At 34.9% G+C, this 18,521-nt stretch overlaps 1 protein-coding gene across 6 annotated transcripts in view; it reads left to right on the top strand.

The window, feature by feature from the left end:
* Nucleotides 1–18,521, top strand: part of SCN2A (sodium voltage-gated channel alpha subunit 2) — a 150,409-nt gene that overhangs the window by 62,208 nt on the left and 69,680 nt on the right. For 3 of the 6 annotated variants that reach the window (XM_007450060.1, XM_007450062.1, XM_007450061.1), the window contains exons 3-10: nt 6,897–6,986; nt 7,681–7,809; nt 8,198–8,289; nt 9,360–9,632; nt 12,560–12,623; nt 14,163–14,304; nt 14,446–14,652; nt 16,099–16,386. In XM_007450060.1, coding sequence (XP_007450122.1) covers nt 6,897–6,986; nt 7,681–7,809; nt 8,198–8,289; nt 9,360–9,632; nt 12,560–12,623; nt 14,163–14,304; nt 14,446–14,652; nt 16,099–16,386 — 1,285 coding nt within the window. Of the gene's footprint in view, nt 1–6,896; nt 6,987–7,680; nt 7,810–8,197; nt 8,290–8,384; nt 8,477–9,359; nt 9,633–12,559; nt 12,624–14,162; nt 14,305–14,445; nt 14,653–16,098; nt 16,387–18,521 lie in introns of all 6 variants that reach the window. The other 3 variants (XM_007450058.1, XM_007450059.1, XM_007450063.1) reach the window with 2 other exon arrangements.

Below are 18,521 nucleotides of genomic sequence, written 5' to 3'. Positions count from 1 at the left end.
AGGATAAAAGTGGAAGTGTACCTGGTGTGCTCTAGAATCAGCCACGAGCCCAGAGCGCCTGGAGGAGGGTGGGAAAGGCAGAGAGTAGGAGAGGGTGAGGTCAGTGAGAGTGAAGGTCAGAGCTGAAGTTGTAGGCTGTGGTGAAGACACCAAATTTATGCTGCATGAGATGGGGAGAGATGACTAGAGGGTTTTCAGCAGAAGAGTGTCATCACCTGACTCAAATTTGAGAAAGATCAGTCTGGCTGCTGCGTGGAGAACAGACTGCCTGGGGGTAAAGAATGGAAGCAAGAAGATAGATTGGGGGCTTACTGCCATTATGAAGGCAGGGGACACCGGTGGCTTGGCCTTTGGTGGAAACAATGAGGGTAGCAGATGTCATCAAATTCAGATGTGTTTTTCAGAAGAGCTGAATGGGATATGCTGAGCAATTGGACATGGGGTGTGAGGGAATGAGCAGAGCTAAGGAAGACTCCAAGTGTTTAGTCTGGTCAAGAAAGAAAAATGTAGTTACTTGAGCTTGGGACAACATTAGGTGGAGGGATATGCTGGGTAAAATCAAAAGTGTGGATTTGAACATATTTTTTTTTTTTGAGGAGTCTATTAGACATTCAGTGGAGGAGGTGAGAAGTTAAATGGAAATACAAGTCTGGAGTTCAGAAAAGGGTTGGGCTGGAGGTATAACTGAGAGATGTCAGTGTATGGTTGGTATTTAAAGTGATGGCAAAGACCTGAAACACTCCAAATCACACAATAATGCAGAACTACCTATCATTCATAAGGGGTAGGAAAATACGCAGCTTTTGGTTTCAGAAAACCTGGATTCAACCCCCACCTCTGAGATTTACTTACTGGCTCCATGACCTTGGGCCAAGTTACTCCAACTGTTTTGAATCTCTGTTTCTCCATCTATACAATTGCAATCGTTATTTATACATCAGTAATAATAACTACATAAGTACCTGACACCGTGACTAACACTTGGTAGGAACGTGATAACTGGTAGCTAGGACAGCTATTGTTGGTAGTAGTAGCTACAATTCTAGGAGCAGCTGCTGCAAGATTAGCAAAGGAACACTCTCATATTGTTTAAGGAATTCCACAAAGAATTCTGTACAAATCTCTACTGTCTTGAGGCTTGATGTTGCAAACAAAATGTTTATACAGCACCAGAGTTAGGAGCTGTTAATCGACCAAAACATAATGTGGTCAGTTCCAGCCTTCTCATTTTGCAGACGAGTTCATTGAAGCCCACACATGTTTAGTCTTTTTCTAAGACTACATTTTATATAAGTGGCAGAGCTAAAACTTCAGGTTAGGTCTTTTGCAATTTCCATCTAACAGAAGAAAACTGATTTCTGAACCCTCAGGTATAAATAATGTACTGGGGGCATTGCCAGTATCTCTGTCTCTGTGTATTTCAAAGGTTATTTTCAGTGGCTCCAACTTACTATTTCATTAAATAGGAAGCGAGCTTTTTAGCTCATCCCAAAATTATATGGTATCTATGTAGAAATGAAAAAATCACGGTTTTCATCTATGTAGAAATCAAAACCCCCAAATTATATAGGTCTAAGGGAAAGGAGGGTAAACAGCTTATGATTTCTGTTTTTCCTGCTTTAATGCTCAAAAGTTATCACATAGTTAGGAATTTGTTAATAACAAAATTAAACTCAAGAGTTAACATTATGTGTGTGTCACATATATATGTAACATTTAGTCAATATTTCTGCTGTCTCACAAATATGCATCAATATGTAGAAAGAGGCCTGTCTTACTTTGCTTTGAATTTTCCATTTTTATGTTAGAAAACCTCTTACATAAAACTATCTTCTACCTCTAGTTCATATATATTTTAAGTTGAAAATTTCTCTGCAACTTCTCTGGATATTATGTATTATTACAAAGCCCCTGGACAGAACAAATGATGTCTTCTCCTTAAGAATAACAAAGAAAAAAAAGAATAACAAAGAAATGCCCTACATTTTTATGTTTAATAAACAAATGATTAATAGTAATAAAAATGATTGTATCCTCTAAGAAAAGTATTAGTACTCTTATCTGCATTTACACAAGAAAACTGAGCCTTAAAGAATTAACTTGCTGAAGCCCATGTGTTTGGTAAAGGATGCATCTGATCCACAGTTCATCACTTTAAAACTCATGCTGCTTCATCCTACCTACATGGATATAGGGGTAGACATCTAGTTTCCATGTCAAAAGTTACATAAACCATTTTCAGTATAAACTTGAAGTCTTTCCTCATCTTACACACATAGGAAATATTTTAGACTTGCCGACTGATGGGTTAGTATCAATCAAAAGGTTAACACATTTTTATTAATACCTGGTATAGAGAAATTAATAGATTTTAAAATCCTTTTTTTCCTGATATATGAGGTTAACCTACCTCTATTTTATTTTATATACAAAGTCTCTTAAGGAAATACTATTCTAGGATTCATTGTTCTTTCGAAAAATGTACTTTAGTTGATGTCATGGAATATATATTTAGAAAATAAATATATGCATTTTGTCACTAGTTCTAACCCCTTGAAATCTACCTTGACATGGAGTTTCTATACTTTTTCAATGTATGGTATCACCAATACCATGTCTACATTTTTTTCATATTTGTATATTTGTTATCATTATCTGAAATCCTGCTATTTCAATCACTCACCAAACTCCGAGAATCTTAAAGATATGTGACTGATAAAATAAATTTATAGTGATTTTAAAGAGTAATGGATTTTGAAACTCTCTATTTAGAGATTATCTATTAAACTAATAGAATAAAAACCTGACTCTAGTTATCTCTTATTTGGTTTAAAAGCAAAATAGTTTTATTTGCTTTCCTTTTTGAGCATCTGTCAGGGTCTTTAACTTAAGCATATTTTTATTATTAAAATGATAGTCATACAATGTGAAAAACACGAGTTTGAGTGTAATGATTTATTAATTTTGACTTACTGGGTAATATTCACTCTTTCTATTATTTATTAATATTTGAATATATATTTTATGTTATTATATATACTAAATTTTTATCATTATAAGGAGTAAATATTTTTAACGGTCATAAAACCATGGCTTAGTCTGTTATGTAACATAAATCTCATGAGGCTATCAATTTCCACTTTATATTTATCCAGTGTTCTCTCTTTCAAAAAAAGTGTAGAAACTTGTGAACTTGATATATGTGAAAACAAATTTCATGCTGTATTTCTGATCCATATTAATAAATATATCATTAAAAAGGGAAAATTTACTTCACTTAGTAATAAACAATCTTCCGAACTGCCATCATTCAATAGTCAACGGACACTGCAAAATGGCAAGGGTATGGTGGTGAACAATATAGACTTGGCCCTCGTGAAGTTGACTGCCTAGCAGAAAAAAAATCAGTGTTAAAATTAGTCATTGGAGGAATGTAATCAGGTGCTACAAGTATGTATTACTGATAGACCTAATCAGGAAATGTGCTATTGTGCATAGCATTTTACTGAAAATAACTTTTAATCTGAGTGCTGGAGAAAAAGTTGGAATTGGCTAGGTGAAGTAGAGAGCATGTCCAGGGAAAAGAGGTGATATTTGCTAAGATCCTGACTTGAAAAAGAGCTTATTTAATTCCATGACCTAAAACAATTGCAATAATATTGGACTGGGGAGAGTGGAATGAAGAGTAAAGAAGCTGAAATTGGAGAAGTAGAGAGGAGTTAGATCTCCTAGACTCTTCACTCTTTGTAAGATATTTGATCGCCATCCTAAGGTAGTGGAAAGCTATTGAAATTACATTTACAAAGGTCATTTGGTACAGTATGCAGAAAGGATTGAAAGAAGTCAAACATGGATTCAGAAAGACCAGTTTAGATGAAATTGCAGTAATCTAGGTTAGATTTGATGGACACCTGGGCTATGTAGTGATATGAGGATTGGGGGAAAAGTTCACTGAATCCAGGCATAGCAGGTAGAATTGACAATATTTGGTGTTAAGTTGAATGTGGAGGTTTAAGGAAGAGAAAAATGCAAGATCACTCCTTGGTTCCTGGCTGGATCATGAGCCATTTTCTGTGATACAGAGATGTCAAAGGGGCAGTATTTTAGAGAAGCAGAGGAATGGGATGAAAAGATTTTTAGTTTAGTTTTAGATCTGAAAAAATTTGAAGTGTCAGTGAAATGAGTAAACATAAGTGCAGATGTAATATGTACAATTGGGTACCATGGACAGTTGAGTTCAGAAGAGAGGGCTAGTCTGGAGAGAAATCCTTGAGATCAGTGGGCATGTAAATGTACTTGGAGCTATGTATGTTGATGAGCTTTACTAGGATAAATATAGCAGGAGAGGGAAAAATGGCTTGGATATCCGATGTCCTTTTCAAAAAGGGAAATATAACATTTCAAAGGATACAAAAAAATTGTTGTCCATGAGACATGAAAAATCAAGGGATTGGGACTTCATGAAAGCAAAAATAAGAGAACATAATGAAAGGGGGAAGAATCATGCTTGTCAAATGCTGCTGAGAGAGCAAGTCAAATAAGAACTCAAAATTATCCTTTTGTTTTCAGGGACAGAACATGAAGATGTTTGTCATATTTAGAAAGAAAACTGGTAGGCTAAGGATGTGATAGATAAATGAGAGAAAGCAAAGATAAACATCTCTTCCAAGAAGTTTGGCTGTGAAATGGAAAAGAGAAGTAGTTAGTAGTAAGTAGTTAGAGGATTGTGGGTTACAGGAAAGTATTTTCTTTTTTTCCTCCAAGATAAGAGAGACTTAAGCAAGTTTGTGCTGATAGGAAGAGGTAGTTAGAGTGGGAAGTGTTAAAGGTAAGAGAAGGAAGAGATAAGAGATTTCTGAAGTGTTCTGGAAAGGTACAAGGTGTCCAGAGTATGAGTAGAGGGATTGAAAACTCCCCCCATTGAAACAAGAAGGAGGAAAGGATCTTATTACAGAGAGGTTTGTCAATTTGGGGGTGGGAAGTAAAGATACGGCATTCTGATCCTATCTCTTCTCTCTGTGAAGTAGGAAATAAGGTCATGAGTTTGAAATGGGGAGGGAAGGAAGAAGATTGGAGATCAGAGAAGAGTGGAGAATATTTGGAATTGTCTTTGCAGAGTAGGAGGTGCAGTGAAGTGGAGAAATATTTAGACTGTGTTGAGTGGGAACCATGTATTTTGAATGGCGCCAACCGACCAAAGGGAGTCATTTTCTCCAGTAGAGCCTAGCAGCCTAACAGACACAGAGGATCCTCTAGTTTTATATACTAATAGCAAGTCATCTTTAATTTTGTCTTACTTTTTGTTTCTTTGTAGCAATAAAGGAAAAACGTTTCTTCTTTGAAATGGTGTTTTTCTGTGTTCTCTAGGTTGTAGTGCCCTCATGTGGCTGATCCACACCATTCACTTATGACTGTTTTCATGTGGATGCATTTTAACAAGCTGAGAATCAAGCATGTGCCTTGCATCACTGCCAGTCAAAATGAAAAATCAATGATTGCTTTGACTAAAGTCAGTTGCGGGTGCAAAGAAGCTTCCTTTATAGATTAACACATAATACATAACACAACATATAGATAACACAACACTATTCTATTTTACTACACTTAAAATCGTGCTGATATTTTACTATGTGTAAGTAATGTGAAGATTTATAATAAAAATAAAGAGTGAGAAGTGATATTAATAGCATTTATTCACTGGAATTTTTATACAGTTTCTAAATCTATATTGATAAAGCTCTTGTTTTGCATAAGTACAGCTGAATCCTTCTTGTGCTTTTTATTAACTATGAAAGAAAGTTATTTCAAGTATTACTACTGAAAGTTTTCTTAAAGAGCTTTTGTTGCTGTTTTTCAGTATAAAGGAGAGTGAACTGCATTGGCTATGTCTACACAGGCAAAGTGGGGTAGAGTGAAACAAACCACATGTTTCTTATAAGTAGTGTTCTCTATGATTTAGGAAATTAAGAAAGTAATTTATTGAGTATCTACCATGTACAAGGCACATTAAGTTGTAGGAGGTTTAATATATTTTAACTAATTTGATCCTGACAGCAATCCTGTGGAATGGTTACTCTTTCTCCCTTTTATAGCAAAGTGAACCAAGGCTTAGGGAAATTATTAAGTAATTTGGCCACAGTTACAAACCCAAGAAATGTCAGTACTAACACCAGCCATCTTCTCTTACTATTCAGAATTTAATGAGCAATCACTGTATATTATATATTCCACTTAGAAAGAATTTTATTGAAGATATTCCACTCAGATGACCCTTAGGATGGAGTTATAATGCATTCAGTTACAGTCGGCCCTCCCCATCCATGGGTTTCATATCCATGGGTTCTACGCTCACAGATTCAACCAACAGTAGGTGGTGTTCAGTGTTCAGGATCCATGGTTCCTTGAATCTGAGGATGCAGAAACCATGGATACAGAGGGCCCACTATGGGACTTGAGCATCTGTGGATTCTGGTATCCGCTGCAGGTCCTGGAACCAATCCCCCACGCATACTGTCGGACGACCGTAATTACTTGTATTCTTTTGTTGAATTTTTGTCAGAGTCTTCATACATGCTGAGCTTGCACTTCAGTCGTTGAGTCTGTCATTAAAGAAAGAAAAAAACTTAAATTGATAAGTTATTTACCAATGAGCTAATTTCTTTTCACTTAATCTTTTTCATTACTAAAATCACATAAGTAGCCTCCAAATAATTGATGGCTTGGCCTGACATGACTTAGTTATGGAGTTGTTAAAATTACAGAAATGGAAAAAGCAAACTCAATAATAAAATAATAAGGGCATGAAAGTTCTAAACTTCATGGTGGTGAAAGACATAATGGTGTATGAAAGTGAAATTTTCCACTGAATTTTGTCTTCCTTGACAGTATTCTTCTACTTTATTCAATGTGCTCATTATGTGCACTATTCTTACCAACTGTGTATTTATGACCATGAGTAATCCTCCAGACTGGACAAAGAATGTGGAGTAAGTAGAAGATTTTTTAAAAAATCTTTTTGCAATATTGTTGTCCCTTTATGTGCATTTAACATCGTGAGACCTCATCAGTTTCTTTAGCAAATCATACTAGCTACTACAAACCAGTTAGACAGTGATTCAAGTTCATTTCAACCACTGATTTTCTGTAGGACAAAGCTTGCACTGGCTCATTAAGTTGCTCCAATTACTGCACTGATTTGACTGCCAATATTTGTAGCTCTTTATCTTCCTTATGAGTCTCACACTCTTTCAAAGGTAATCAGTGATTACTAATATCTGATGATGAAAATTATACCTAGTTTGTATGTTCTTTTCCTCATGGCTATCACCTTTCTATGTTTTATTAGTATATATTTCATGGCTGTTAATGATGCACATTTTATTAGACAAAAAAATCTTCGTTTATTTTTGTTAATAACTATTTCCTTAAATGAGACCAAAACTAGTGTAACTCAGGTAATAGCTTCATATAGAGCCATATTATTTGGGCTTTCAAATGAATTAATGTAGCAAGTACAATACTCATTTATAATTAAGTACTACCTAAGGTCTACATTATAGGGAGACCAATATAGAACTATATGGAAGCCTCTAATTTGTATTTGTTGTTTTTCTCCTTTAAGATATGTACATGTAAATTACCTACTAGATCTTTAATGTGGCCTTGGCTATTTTCTCTCAGGTACACCTTTACAGGAATTTACACTTTTGAATCACTTATAAAAATACTTGCAAGGGGCTTTTGTTTAGAAGATTTCACATTTCTACGGGATCCGTGGAATTGGTTGGATTTCACAGTCATTACTTTTGCGTAAGTATCTTAATACATTTCCTGTCCGGGAAGAGTAAATCATTAGTGGGAGCCTACACTGTATTTCTCCTTGGTGGTTTCCCTTAACAGATCAAGCATTTTTCTTGGTTATTATGTGAATTTAGGATATTTTTCTTCCAATCAGATTGTGCACTTTGGAGAAATTAGGGACTATCATAGGAAATTACATGGCTTTGATTTCAATTAGTGCTGTAAAGCAATAAAATAAATTTCCCAAGTAACAGAGATTATGATTGATGACAATGCCATTTTTCTCTTAATTGGGAAATCTGATGGCAACACTCATTGAAGTTGAAAGATCTTGATGAAAGACCAACTTAGACTTAGATTTCCCTAAATTCTGAATAACTCTGATTTAATTCTACAGGTATGTAACAGAATTTGTAAACCTAGGCAATGTTTCAGCTCTTCGAACTTTCAGAGTCTTGAGAGCTTTGAAAACTATTTCTGTAATTCCAGGTAAGAAGAAACTGGTATAAGGTGGTAGGCCCCTTATATCTCCAACTGTTTCTTGTGTTCTGTTATTGTGTTTGTGTGTGAACTCCCTATTACAGATATGTGACAGAGTTTGTGGACCTGGGCAATGTCTCAGCGTTGAGAACATTCAGAGTTCTCCGAGCACTGAAAACAATTTCAGTCATTCCAGGTGAGAGCTAGGTTAAACACCGAGGCTGACTTTAGCAGCATTGGTGCTACAATCACAGCTTTTGTGCGTAAGCCTTGTTGCTTCTCACCTATTGCAAATAAATTTATAAAAAAGCAAGAATCAGTACATCATATTTTGGGTGGATTTGATTCTTTGCTTTTACTAGTTGCTTTCTTTAAAATGATCTGTTCTAAATCAGCCTTTGAGTTTAACGAGTTTTTGCATGAGGCATTTGCAGTAACAGGCTACATGGTTTGCGTCCTGTAACATCAAGCTTTCTGCATAGAAGCTAAAGTGTAAGGCATTCAAACTGCTGCAAATTTGACCAGTTAGGTCTAAAACTGGTAATTTTCTTAACTTCAGATAAATGAAAGAGCAAGGGATAGCATGAGTGCTGCATGGGACTCAGTTTTCAGATGTCTTCCTTTTTTAACCCATACTCAAGCTTGCAGAATTCACAAATATATAACCTCATAACTCAGTGACTTCAAGATTTCTTACTACTTTATTCATATAGATTTTTATAAAATCAATAAGAGGTTAGGGAGTAAGACATCTGCAAATAAAGGCAAAAAATTTATACAAGGTTGATGTTTAAGCATGAATAACAAAACCATTTCTTTTGCTCTAAGGAGTATTTGGAAACACACTTTTGGTTTATTTCCATTCATGGTTTTCTAATGAACGTACAAATTCTGCTTTCATTCATTTTCACCAGCTAGCAGGCTTTTCATGAAAATGTTATTCAGTCACAAACATTAAACTAATATTGTTGGCATTCTGCATGACATCTTTATTTTCCAGGACAAGCTCATGATGTTTTTGTGTGTGAAGTAGCTGTCGAATAGTATATTTAAATTCTTCCCTTTGATTTTATGTGCAGGCCTGAAGACCATCGTGGGCGCCTTAATCCAGTCAGTGAAGAAGCTCTCAGATGTAATGATCCTGACTGTGTTTTGTCTGAGCGTGTTTGCACTAATAGGATTACAGCTGTTCATGGGCAACCTGCGAAACAAATGTTTGCAATGGCCCCCAGATAATTCTTCCTTTGAAATAAACATCACTTCCTTCTTTAATAACTCATTGGATGGGAATGGTACCACTTTCAATAGGACAGTGAGCATGTTTAACTGGGATGAATATATTGAAGATAAAAGTAAGATATACTCTTTTAACCATTAAGCTGTTTAGTCCTTTAAATATTAAAATATATATATAGTGAAAATTGTCTCAATTTTGATGTGAACCAAATTACTTAGACCAATTTAAGATAATATATATGATACAGAAATCAAATGGTATCTTACTCCTTTTTCCTTATCTTTCAATCAACGCGATAAAAGTTACCATTTGAAGATGTGTTCTTTTCCTAAAACAGTCTTGACAGCAATGCAGTATAATGTTTTATAAACAAAAATATTCATTTGTTGGGGATTGATCAGGAGTTTTCAGTCATCTTAATAAATAAATCAGTAGTTTGAACTATTCAATGTATTTTGCTGAAATGGATTATTAAGAAGACTGAGGAAAAATAATCTGGCCCTATTTGGTTTGACTCAGTATATGTATTGAGTGCATATGATGTATCTGGAAATGGAGAAACTAAGATGAAATCTGAATTTGTGTACTCATCAGAAAGTTAAGCAACCTCAGTCCAGCAAGTTACTTATTGATGAGAAAGTGTAAACTCAAAACCTACCTTTATAATATTCTTATTCCAGTTTATCTCTTTGGTATCAATCATTGTGTTAGAGTTGTTTATCAATACAGTTTGATTTTATTTTAGAGATGGACATCAGAATATACTTATGATATGATTTAGTATAATTTCTTATAATTGAAGCCTGCCCCTCTGTCATTGGAATATCCAAGTCCCTCCCTCTCTTTTTTTTTTTTAATTAATTTATTTTATTTATTTATTTTTGGCTGCGTTGGGTCTTCGCCGCTGTGCGGGGCTTTCTCTAATTGCGGAGCACGGGCCCCAGGTATGTGGGCTTCAGTAGTTGTGGCATATAGGCTCAGTAGTTGTGGCTCACGGACTCCAGAGCACAGGCTCAGCAATTGTGGCGCATGGACTTAGTTGCTCTGCGGCATGTGGGATCTTCCCGGACCAGGGCCCGAACCCATGTTCCCTGCATTGGCAGGCGGACTCCCAACCACTGCGCCACCAGGGAAGCCCCCCTCCCTCTCCTTGTGCAATTAGCTAGCCTACTTCCATTGATCTCTTGATTATCAATACTCCATTGGAATACTTAGTCTGAGGTATCCTTCATGGTTTTTAGAACCATGTGAAATTTTATCACTTCTCACATTATATTAATGTTTTAAGAATTAGTATTCTCATGAAGATTTTTACTGAAGAGATTAAGATTCTTTGGACAAGTGAATAAATAAAACAAATGATTTCATTATTTATGAAATTTCCCATTTATTAATGTTATAATAACAGCACAGTGACAATCTTTGCACATAAATCTTTTCTCTATTTCTGATTGTTTCCTTCAGATAGATTTCTATTAGTAGAATTTTGGGGGGTTAAAGGGTATGACGACATTAAAGCTAGGGAGACATAGTGTCATATTGCTCTCCAAAGAAGTCAGACCACTATATACCTCCTATAGCAGTGGCCATCTTACTGAATTCTCATTAATATTGATTATTACCATATTTTAACATCTTCTGATAGAAGGAAAAGTGTATCCTCTTTTAAATTATTAATGTGGTAGAATCTATAATTATTTATTAGTATCATTAGCAAGTTATATATTTAATGTAATGTGAATTATCTGTTGACATTTTTACCTGTTATTCTATCAGGTGATAGTATATTTTGGGAAATTCATAAGGTCTCTATAATTTATCAAGTATGTTAACATTTTGACTTTTTTTGGCGAATATATTCTCCAGCTTGTTTTTTCTTCTTATTGTTTGTTTTTGATCCCTAAGTGATTCTAATTTTTAGGCAATCAAGTCATCAAATTTGTTTTCTTTTTTTCTATATTTAAGATTATAAAATGCTTGTGGATTCAGAAATAATAAAAATTTTCACCTAGATATTCTGCATGTAAAACAGCCACCTGTATATTCTAGATTGAAAAGAAAACCTACATATTTTTATATTATATTAATGGAATTGTCTTTAAATCTTTAATCTCTAAATATCTAGAATGATTTTTTGATATATGTTATGAGGTAAGGATCTAAAATTTTTTGTGAAACTATGACCCAGATTGACCTACATAATATATTAGGGTATTCCTTGAATATAGGCTTTTAAGTATTCCTGAAAACTATAGTAAAATTTTTTTGTGGGGGTTATGTGTGTGTGTGTTTTTTTAATGTATATGTGTCTGTATGTTTTTGTATGTGAATATGTAAATATGTATGTTTATATATGTGTATGTTTCCTGAGATCATCTTTGCAACTTATTAAATTTATATATAAGGTATTCCTTAAGAATAAAAAATAAGTATACTTAGAAAATACATATCTCCAAAGAAGCAAATTTATTTTGAAAGACAGTATTCAAGCCAAAACTCAAAGCAAAACACTTACTTACAGTATCATGGAAAGAGCAAACAGCTCAGTCCACTTTTCACGAGAAATTAAGTTAAAATTGCTAGGGAAAAGAAAGGTCTGAATCTAGTTTGGGTCCAGGCAAAGCATAGTTGTAAAATAAAATGTTATTTCATGGCAGCATTTAGAAGCAACAAGGCTTTCCTATCTCTCACTTTTTGTGCCAAACAGCCTTAATTTGACAGCTATTTTTTGAATTATCCCAAGCAATTTGAGTTTATATTTGCAATAAATGCTGATACAGAATGCTATAATAGTTATTCCTTACCAAAAAATTTCTTTCTAAATCAATTTTCTAACATTTGTTTAATCAAAAATGTTTTTTGATATTTGTTTAATATCCAGTTATTATTAAAATATTTTCATTTAGCCCTATACATATTTATTATTTTATCAATTTCATCATGGTTTAAAAAAGGTAAGCTTTGTTACCTAGGAACAATGGCTGAAGTGTTTTGAGGTTTTTTTTTTTAATGATTCTTTCTATTCTTTGCTCTTCTAAATAGGTCACTTCTATTTTTTGGAAGGGCAAAATGATGCTCTGCTTTGTGGCAACAGCTCAGATGCAGGGTAAGTGATGTTTTATGTTGAGTCTCAGTCCACACTGTTTCATCGGCCTTAATAACCTGCTACCTTCCACCCATCCAGCCCCCGCTTGCTGCTCATTCAAAGCCCTGCATAAATTCCACTTCACGCTGACTCTCAGTGTGGATTCTCACCTCCTTCACACACTCACTCATACGCAGCAATTATTTTTCCATACTAGGTCACAGCTAATCTTGCAAATTAGTTCAACAGAAAATATAGGGAAAAGCAGTACATATACATAAGAAGCTTAAGTTAATAGAATTCATAAGCATATTCTTTTATAAGTGTGATATTCTATATAAGCTAATGTGGTCTCCATGGCATAAAATGTAAGATATCTGAAGATAATGTCAATATCTGAGGTGTGGTGAGTACATGTTTAGCATATTTTAGCAAAGCGGTTAACAGCATAGACTGGAGAGTTTACATGAATTCAAACCCAGACTTCACCATATAACGTCACCTCTCCTTGCCTTGATTTCCCCATGTGATAAATAGGAATAATTATAGGGTGGCTGTGAGAATTAAGTGGATTAATGAATGTTTAGCTATTACAGCATTCAATAAGTACTTTTAATTATTATGATTGGCATCATGTGTATGCTTATTATTAAGTATTGTACCTGGAGCTAAAGCAAGGAGGAAAATTCAGAGAAATAGTTACCTTTCTCTAGTTGACAAGATTTTAGAATCATAGACAGAAATCTAATGTTCTTTCCGTGGAAGATGATATTGTGGACATTAGTAGCTAATACCTGTAGCAAAATTCCCAATGGTATCAGCATCAGGCTTTGCATTTGGCTCATGTGATAAAGATTGTGCTGCCTTTATCTCCAGATCTTAGTGATAAGTAAAACAGACTGATTTTAACTCTTTCTCTGTACTATACTAAATGTTTTACATATGATATCGTATTCAGTGATTGTAAGTTTGGGAGGCAGGTTCTGTTATTAGCCCTTTCTTACATATGAGGTTCTCCAAGACTAGCAAGTGTGGGAAACTTGCCCAAATTCTCGCAGCCCAGAAGTGTCAGGCACAATATTGAGGCCAGGTCAGCTTGATCATTAAGGTCATACTATGAAACCTTCACTCTGCAGACTCATTCATTCCTCTCAATGTGCCCCCACCATCTTTTCTTTAGCCCTCTTGCCTACCTCCACATTCAGCACACTTCTGCATCTAGATATCTTCAGTGAAAATCAAATTTTAGGCTTTTATTTTTCTGTTCATGTTCACAAATCCCAGAAGACAGTAATCATAATATGATTGCTTTTATATGGAGACATGATAAACATAATAATGACAATCATGAATCACAGAGGAATCCACAAATAGACTTAGCAGATTCTGATGTTATGTAAATCAGTCCACTTAAGTGCTGGGTTGAGCACTGGCTAAAGTGAGAGAAATCTGCTTTTCCTGGTGTCTCATAAAATGGATATTGGTGTCTATAAAAACAGGAAAGCCAGCCATCCAACTTATAGTTACTGACTTTCTCTCTTTCCTTTAACCTAATAACAGCCAGTGTCCAGAAGGATACATCTGTGTGAAGGCTGGTAGAAACCCCAACTATGGCTACACAAGCTTCGACACCTTTAGCTGGGCTTTCTTGTCCTTATTTCGTCTTATGACTCAAGACTTCTGGGAAAACCTTTATCAACTGGTGAGAACAGATAAAATGATTCTTCTGGAAAGCATGAAATACTGAGATCAAGAGAATTGCTATAATATACTTTATTACTTAGAGTGTGAGCTCATAACATCCTGTATAAAATTTAATAAAATATCTCTTCCATTTTTGCAGACATTACGTGCTGCTGGGAAAACATACATGATATTTTTTGTGCTAGTCATTTTCTTGGGCTCATTCTACCTTATAAATTTAATCCTGGCTGTGGTGGCCATGGCCTATGAGGAACAGAATCAGGCAACGCTGGAAGAGGCTGAACAGAAAGAAGCTGAATTTCAGCAGATGCTTGAACAATTAAAAAAGCAACAAGAAGAAGCTCAGGTATAGTAGCAAAAGCTTCGAGCCTTTTTGTGTTTGTTTATCTCAGCTCTCTGACCACACTGTTGAGATCAGAGTCATTTAACACACAAAATCAGCAGTGGTAATTGATGTTCGAAACAAGTCATATGTATTTGGTAAGTGTTAGGAGCCTGTTTGGTTATTAGGAGATTATTATTTTGTTTTGATGATTATTTACGGTCAATGGTAATGGCATCCAAACATGATGAATTATAATGACTTTGTTGACAATTTTTTTTCCCTTGTGACCTTTTATTCACTCAAGCTCACAAAGTAGTTATACCTACATGCCTTCAGTCGAAGTATTTTCTTAATCTTCTGAGGAAGCAGAATTCAGTTATAATTGCTTCTTCGTTAGTGCTGCTAGAGGTGGGAAAGGTCAGAAAACCAGGGTCAAACTGAGAAGATTATTTCATAGAGCCTGGAAGAAAGACAAAGACCTATTTAATATTTATTTTCTATTTCAAGTGTTTAAATGCAAGTTTGTGGATTGCATAAGGAAAACACTGGTACATAAACATACTAAATCATTACATTCTTTGCCTACCACTCTGTAAATCCTATATACAATTTCTCTAGTTATATTTGTTTGACTTAATGTCACTAATCCAATTGCCTATATTCGTCTTTTCTTGAATGTAGAGTACAGTTCCCTTTTAACACAGAATATCCTAAATATCAATATGTAATAAAGATCAGATAAATAAAATATACTGGGCTAGCAGCAACAATACTGAGCACTTTATCTTTCCAATAACTGAACTGTTGAAATTTACAATATCAATATGTAATAAAGATCAGATAAAATATACTGGGGTAGCAGCAACAACATTGAGCACTTTTTCTTTCCAGTAACTGTATTGTTGAAATTTACAAATTCATTCAGATGCCATGATCTGGGATTTTCTTATATACAATCTATAATCTGCTTTTGTTGTGCATTTCTTAGTGAAATAATCATTTTAAGTCAAAGAGAAAAAAAGGTTTATTGAAACAAAATACTTGACTGAATTTAATAATTTAGACTGGCACTAAAAGTCATTGTCAAGTGGAAGTGTGATGGACCAGGTTAAAATAGGAAACCTTTAGTTCTTAAATTCTTTCTTTCTTATGATATTGTTTAAATCACAGAAAAAATCATTATGATATTTGAGTATCGTATTCATCTTATTAGATAATTAGAAAGTGTAGTGTGAGGCTACAGGTTGAAGATCTTCATTAAAGTCACATGTATCATCTTCCACTTTTCTTTTCATTTTAATTCTTTAATCGGTCTAACGACACTGCATTGTTTTACAAATACATACTAGAATGGAGAATCATTTCTCAAAATCACATATTCATGATACCAAAGATAAAGTAAGCAGTAACATAGATAGAGTTTTTCAAAGTGTATATACAACTACCATCTCCCTTGAACCCTTCTAGGCAGCAGCTGCAGCAGCATCTGCTGAATCAAGAGACTTCAGTGGTGCTGGTGGGATAGGGGTTTTCTCAGAAAGTTCTTCAGTAGCATCAAAGTTGAGCTCCAAGAGTGAAAAAGAGCTGAAAAACAGGCGGAAGAAAAAGAAACAGAAAGAACAGTCTGGAGAAGAAGAGAAGGAAGATGGGGTCCACAAATCTGAATCTGAAGACAGCATAAGAAGAAAAGGTTTCCGTTTTTCCTTAGAAGGAAGCAGGCTGACATATGAAAAGAGGTTTTCCTCTCCACACCAGGTAAAAATATTAGATTATGTAAATTGTGTTGTCATAACAAACACAATTTTTTTAAGATTTGCCAGAATTTGGTTAGATAAAACTGCCTTCTTCCTGGATGGCACAATACTTTCAGAATGGTAATGATCATTGAGTGTTTTGGTTATCACCTCAAGGAATTTGTGAGTTTTACAACTTTTTGGAATTCAGGAACACATTTTTAGAGCATAGATCCCACTGGGCTTGGGAAGGCTTGTGATTCTGAGACTTCTCAGGGCAATTTTCTACATGAGGAATAATCAGCAGATGGTTACTGTCCCTTCTTAGCTGTGGTGCCTGGACCCAGTGAATTGTAGGTTTTCTGAGTGACAGGTTCCTAAAAGTGAAGAGTGGATTCTTTCAGACCATCTGTGCAGTTGTTCCCATGCATGTGCGAACTTCATATGAGGAGTGTATTCTTCGTGTCCTTGTTTCAAGGGAAACCGAAGCAAAATTTTTCTAAAAATGTAATCAAAAATTTTAGGTAGACATGCACTCAAGAAGATTTATGACACTAAGTAAACAGTTGCGCTTAATTGCTCTTGATTATCTTTGTCTCATGTTTAAGGAGACTTGCATGAAAAGAATACCTTGACTTACATAGTGTAGAAAATGATATCTAGATGCTTCTGGCTTATGTACCAACACAAGCTGCTGAAACTTTGAAATTTAGGTTCCTTAATTGTCTTTGAAATTACCAACAGAATTACCAGAAATACAGTTTTTCAGTAGTGAAAGCTTAATATCCATACAGTTAACAGTCACAGTTTGTACAACACCGATAACAGTGATAATAGCTAACGCCTATGTGGTGCATTGCTACTTGAAGCCACTCACTACAGCCCTAGGGTGGTACTATAACCTTCATCCCCAATCTGCAGATGTGAAGACAGGGGAAGGCTGGTATTCTTCACTGAGTGCCTGTTTTGTGCTTGGCATTCTTCTTACTCTACCATAATTAATGTTAACAGCCCTGCATAGTACTACTTTCACTATTTTTAGGCTCAGTGAAGTTAAATAATTGCCCAATGTCATCTGGTTATTAAAGGTTGAAGCGGCATTCAGATTTGGCCTGACACTGATACCCTTGAACTTTCCACTGTATCAGGCTGACTAGAAAGAATATCTTTAAAAAAAAATCTTTTTTTTCCCTGGCAGTCCAGTGATTAAGACTTCACCTTCCAATGCAGCGGGGTGCAGGTCCGATCCCTGGTCAAGGAACTAAGACACCGCATGCCATGTGGCATGGCCAAAAAAATTTTTTTAAATAATAATAATAAAAGAAAAATATTTTAAAAAATCTTAAGAAACTGTTGAGGAAATTTACCATTTGATTTCACTTAAAAGATACATATATTTAGGATTATACATGCTCTTTGTACATTTTTTAGTATACACAGTCTCACGTAGCCTTATGTTTAATACATATAAATTTTTATGTCAGCCTGATTCACTCCAAGTCCAGGTAACATTATAAGATAGGATAAATTAAAGGCTTAGTGAGGTTGAATTCAAATATGAAGTAGAATTTGTTTTTAAATAAATATCAACATTTACTCACCCCTATTCATGTTGTTGTCACAATCATTATGATTACATTAGTGGAGATACTAATCTTAATAAATGTGAATTTTTAAAAATCAAATCCCCTTTTTAGAGCATTGTTTATTTTGAAGGAAGGGAAAAGGAGAAGGAGGGAGGGAGGAAAGAAGGAAAGTAAGTTACCTGCGGAAAAAGTACCCAAATCTGAACTGCAAACCAACAGATACCACAGAGTTATTCCAGTTTGCTTTGTTTCAAGTCCTATAGAACTAATTCTAGGCAAAATAATAAAGTCTGAAAATGTTAGGCTCTATCCCATCTGTTTCTGTAAATTTTGTCCAAAGACATAACATTTTCCCCATACTGTCTTCTTAAAACCTCTGCTTCCTATTTGGGCATTATAGGTGATCACTCACACAACATGTAATATCTGGCTCAAATTGATATTCGTTTCTGAAGTGGTGTGTGTATAAAAATAGAACTAAAGATTTTTACCTGATAAAGAAGTAGACAAACAAGTAAGAAGATGGAGAGGGCAATGGAGAGGCACAGAGAGAGAGAGAGGGATAAAGGAA

This window comes from Lipotes vexillifer, unplaced genomic scaffold (genome assembly GCF_000442215.2).
Source record: "Lipotes vexillifer unplaced genomic scaffold, Lipotes_vexillifer_v1.1 scaffold330, whole genome shotgun sequence".
NCBI lineage: Eukaryota > Metazoa > Chordata > Mammalia > Artiodactyla > Lipotidae > Lipotes > Lipotes vexillifer.
Note: the sequence above shows the minus strand (reverse complement) of the source record. Positions and strands in the feature narration are given on the sequence as shown.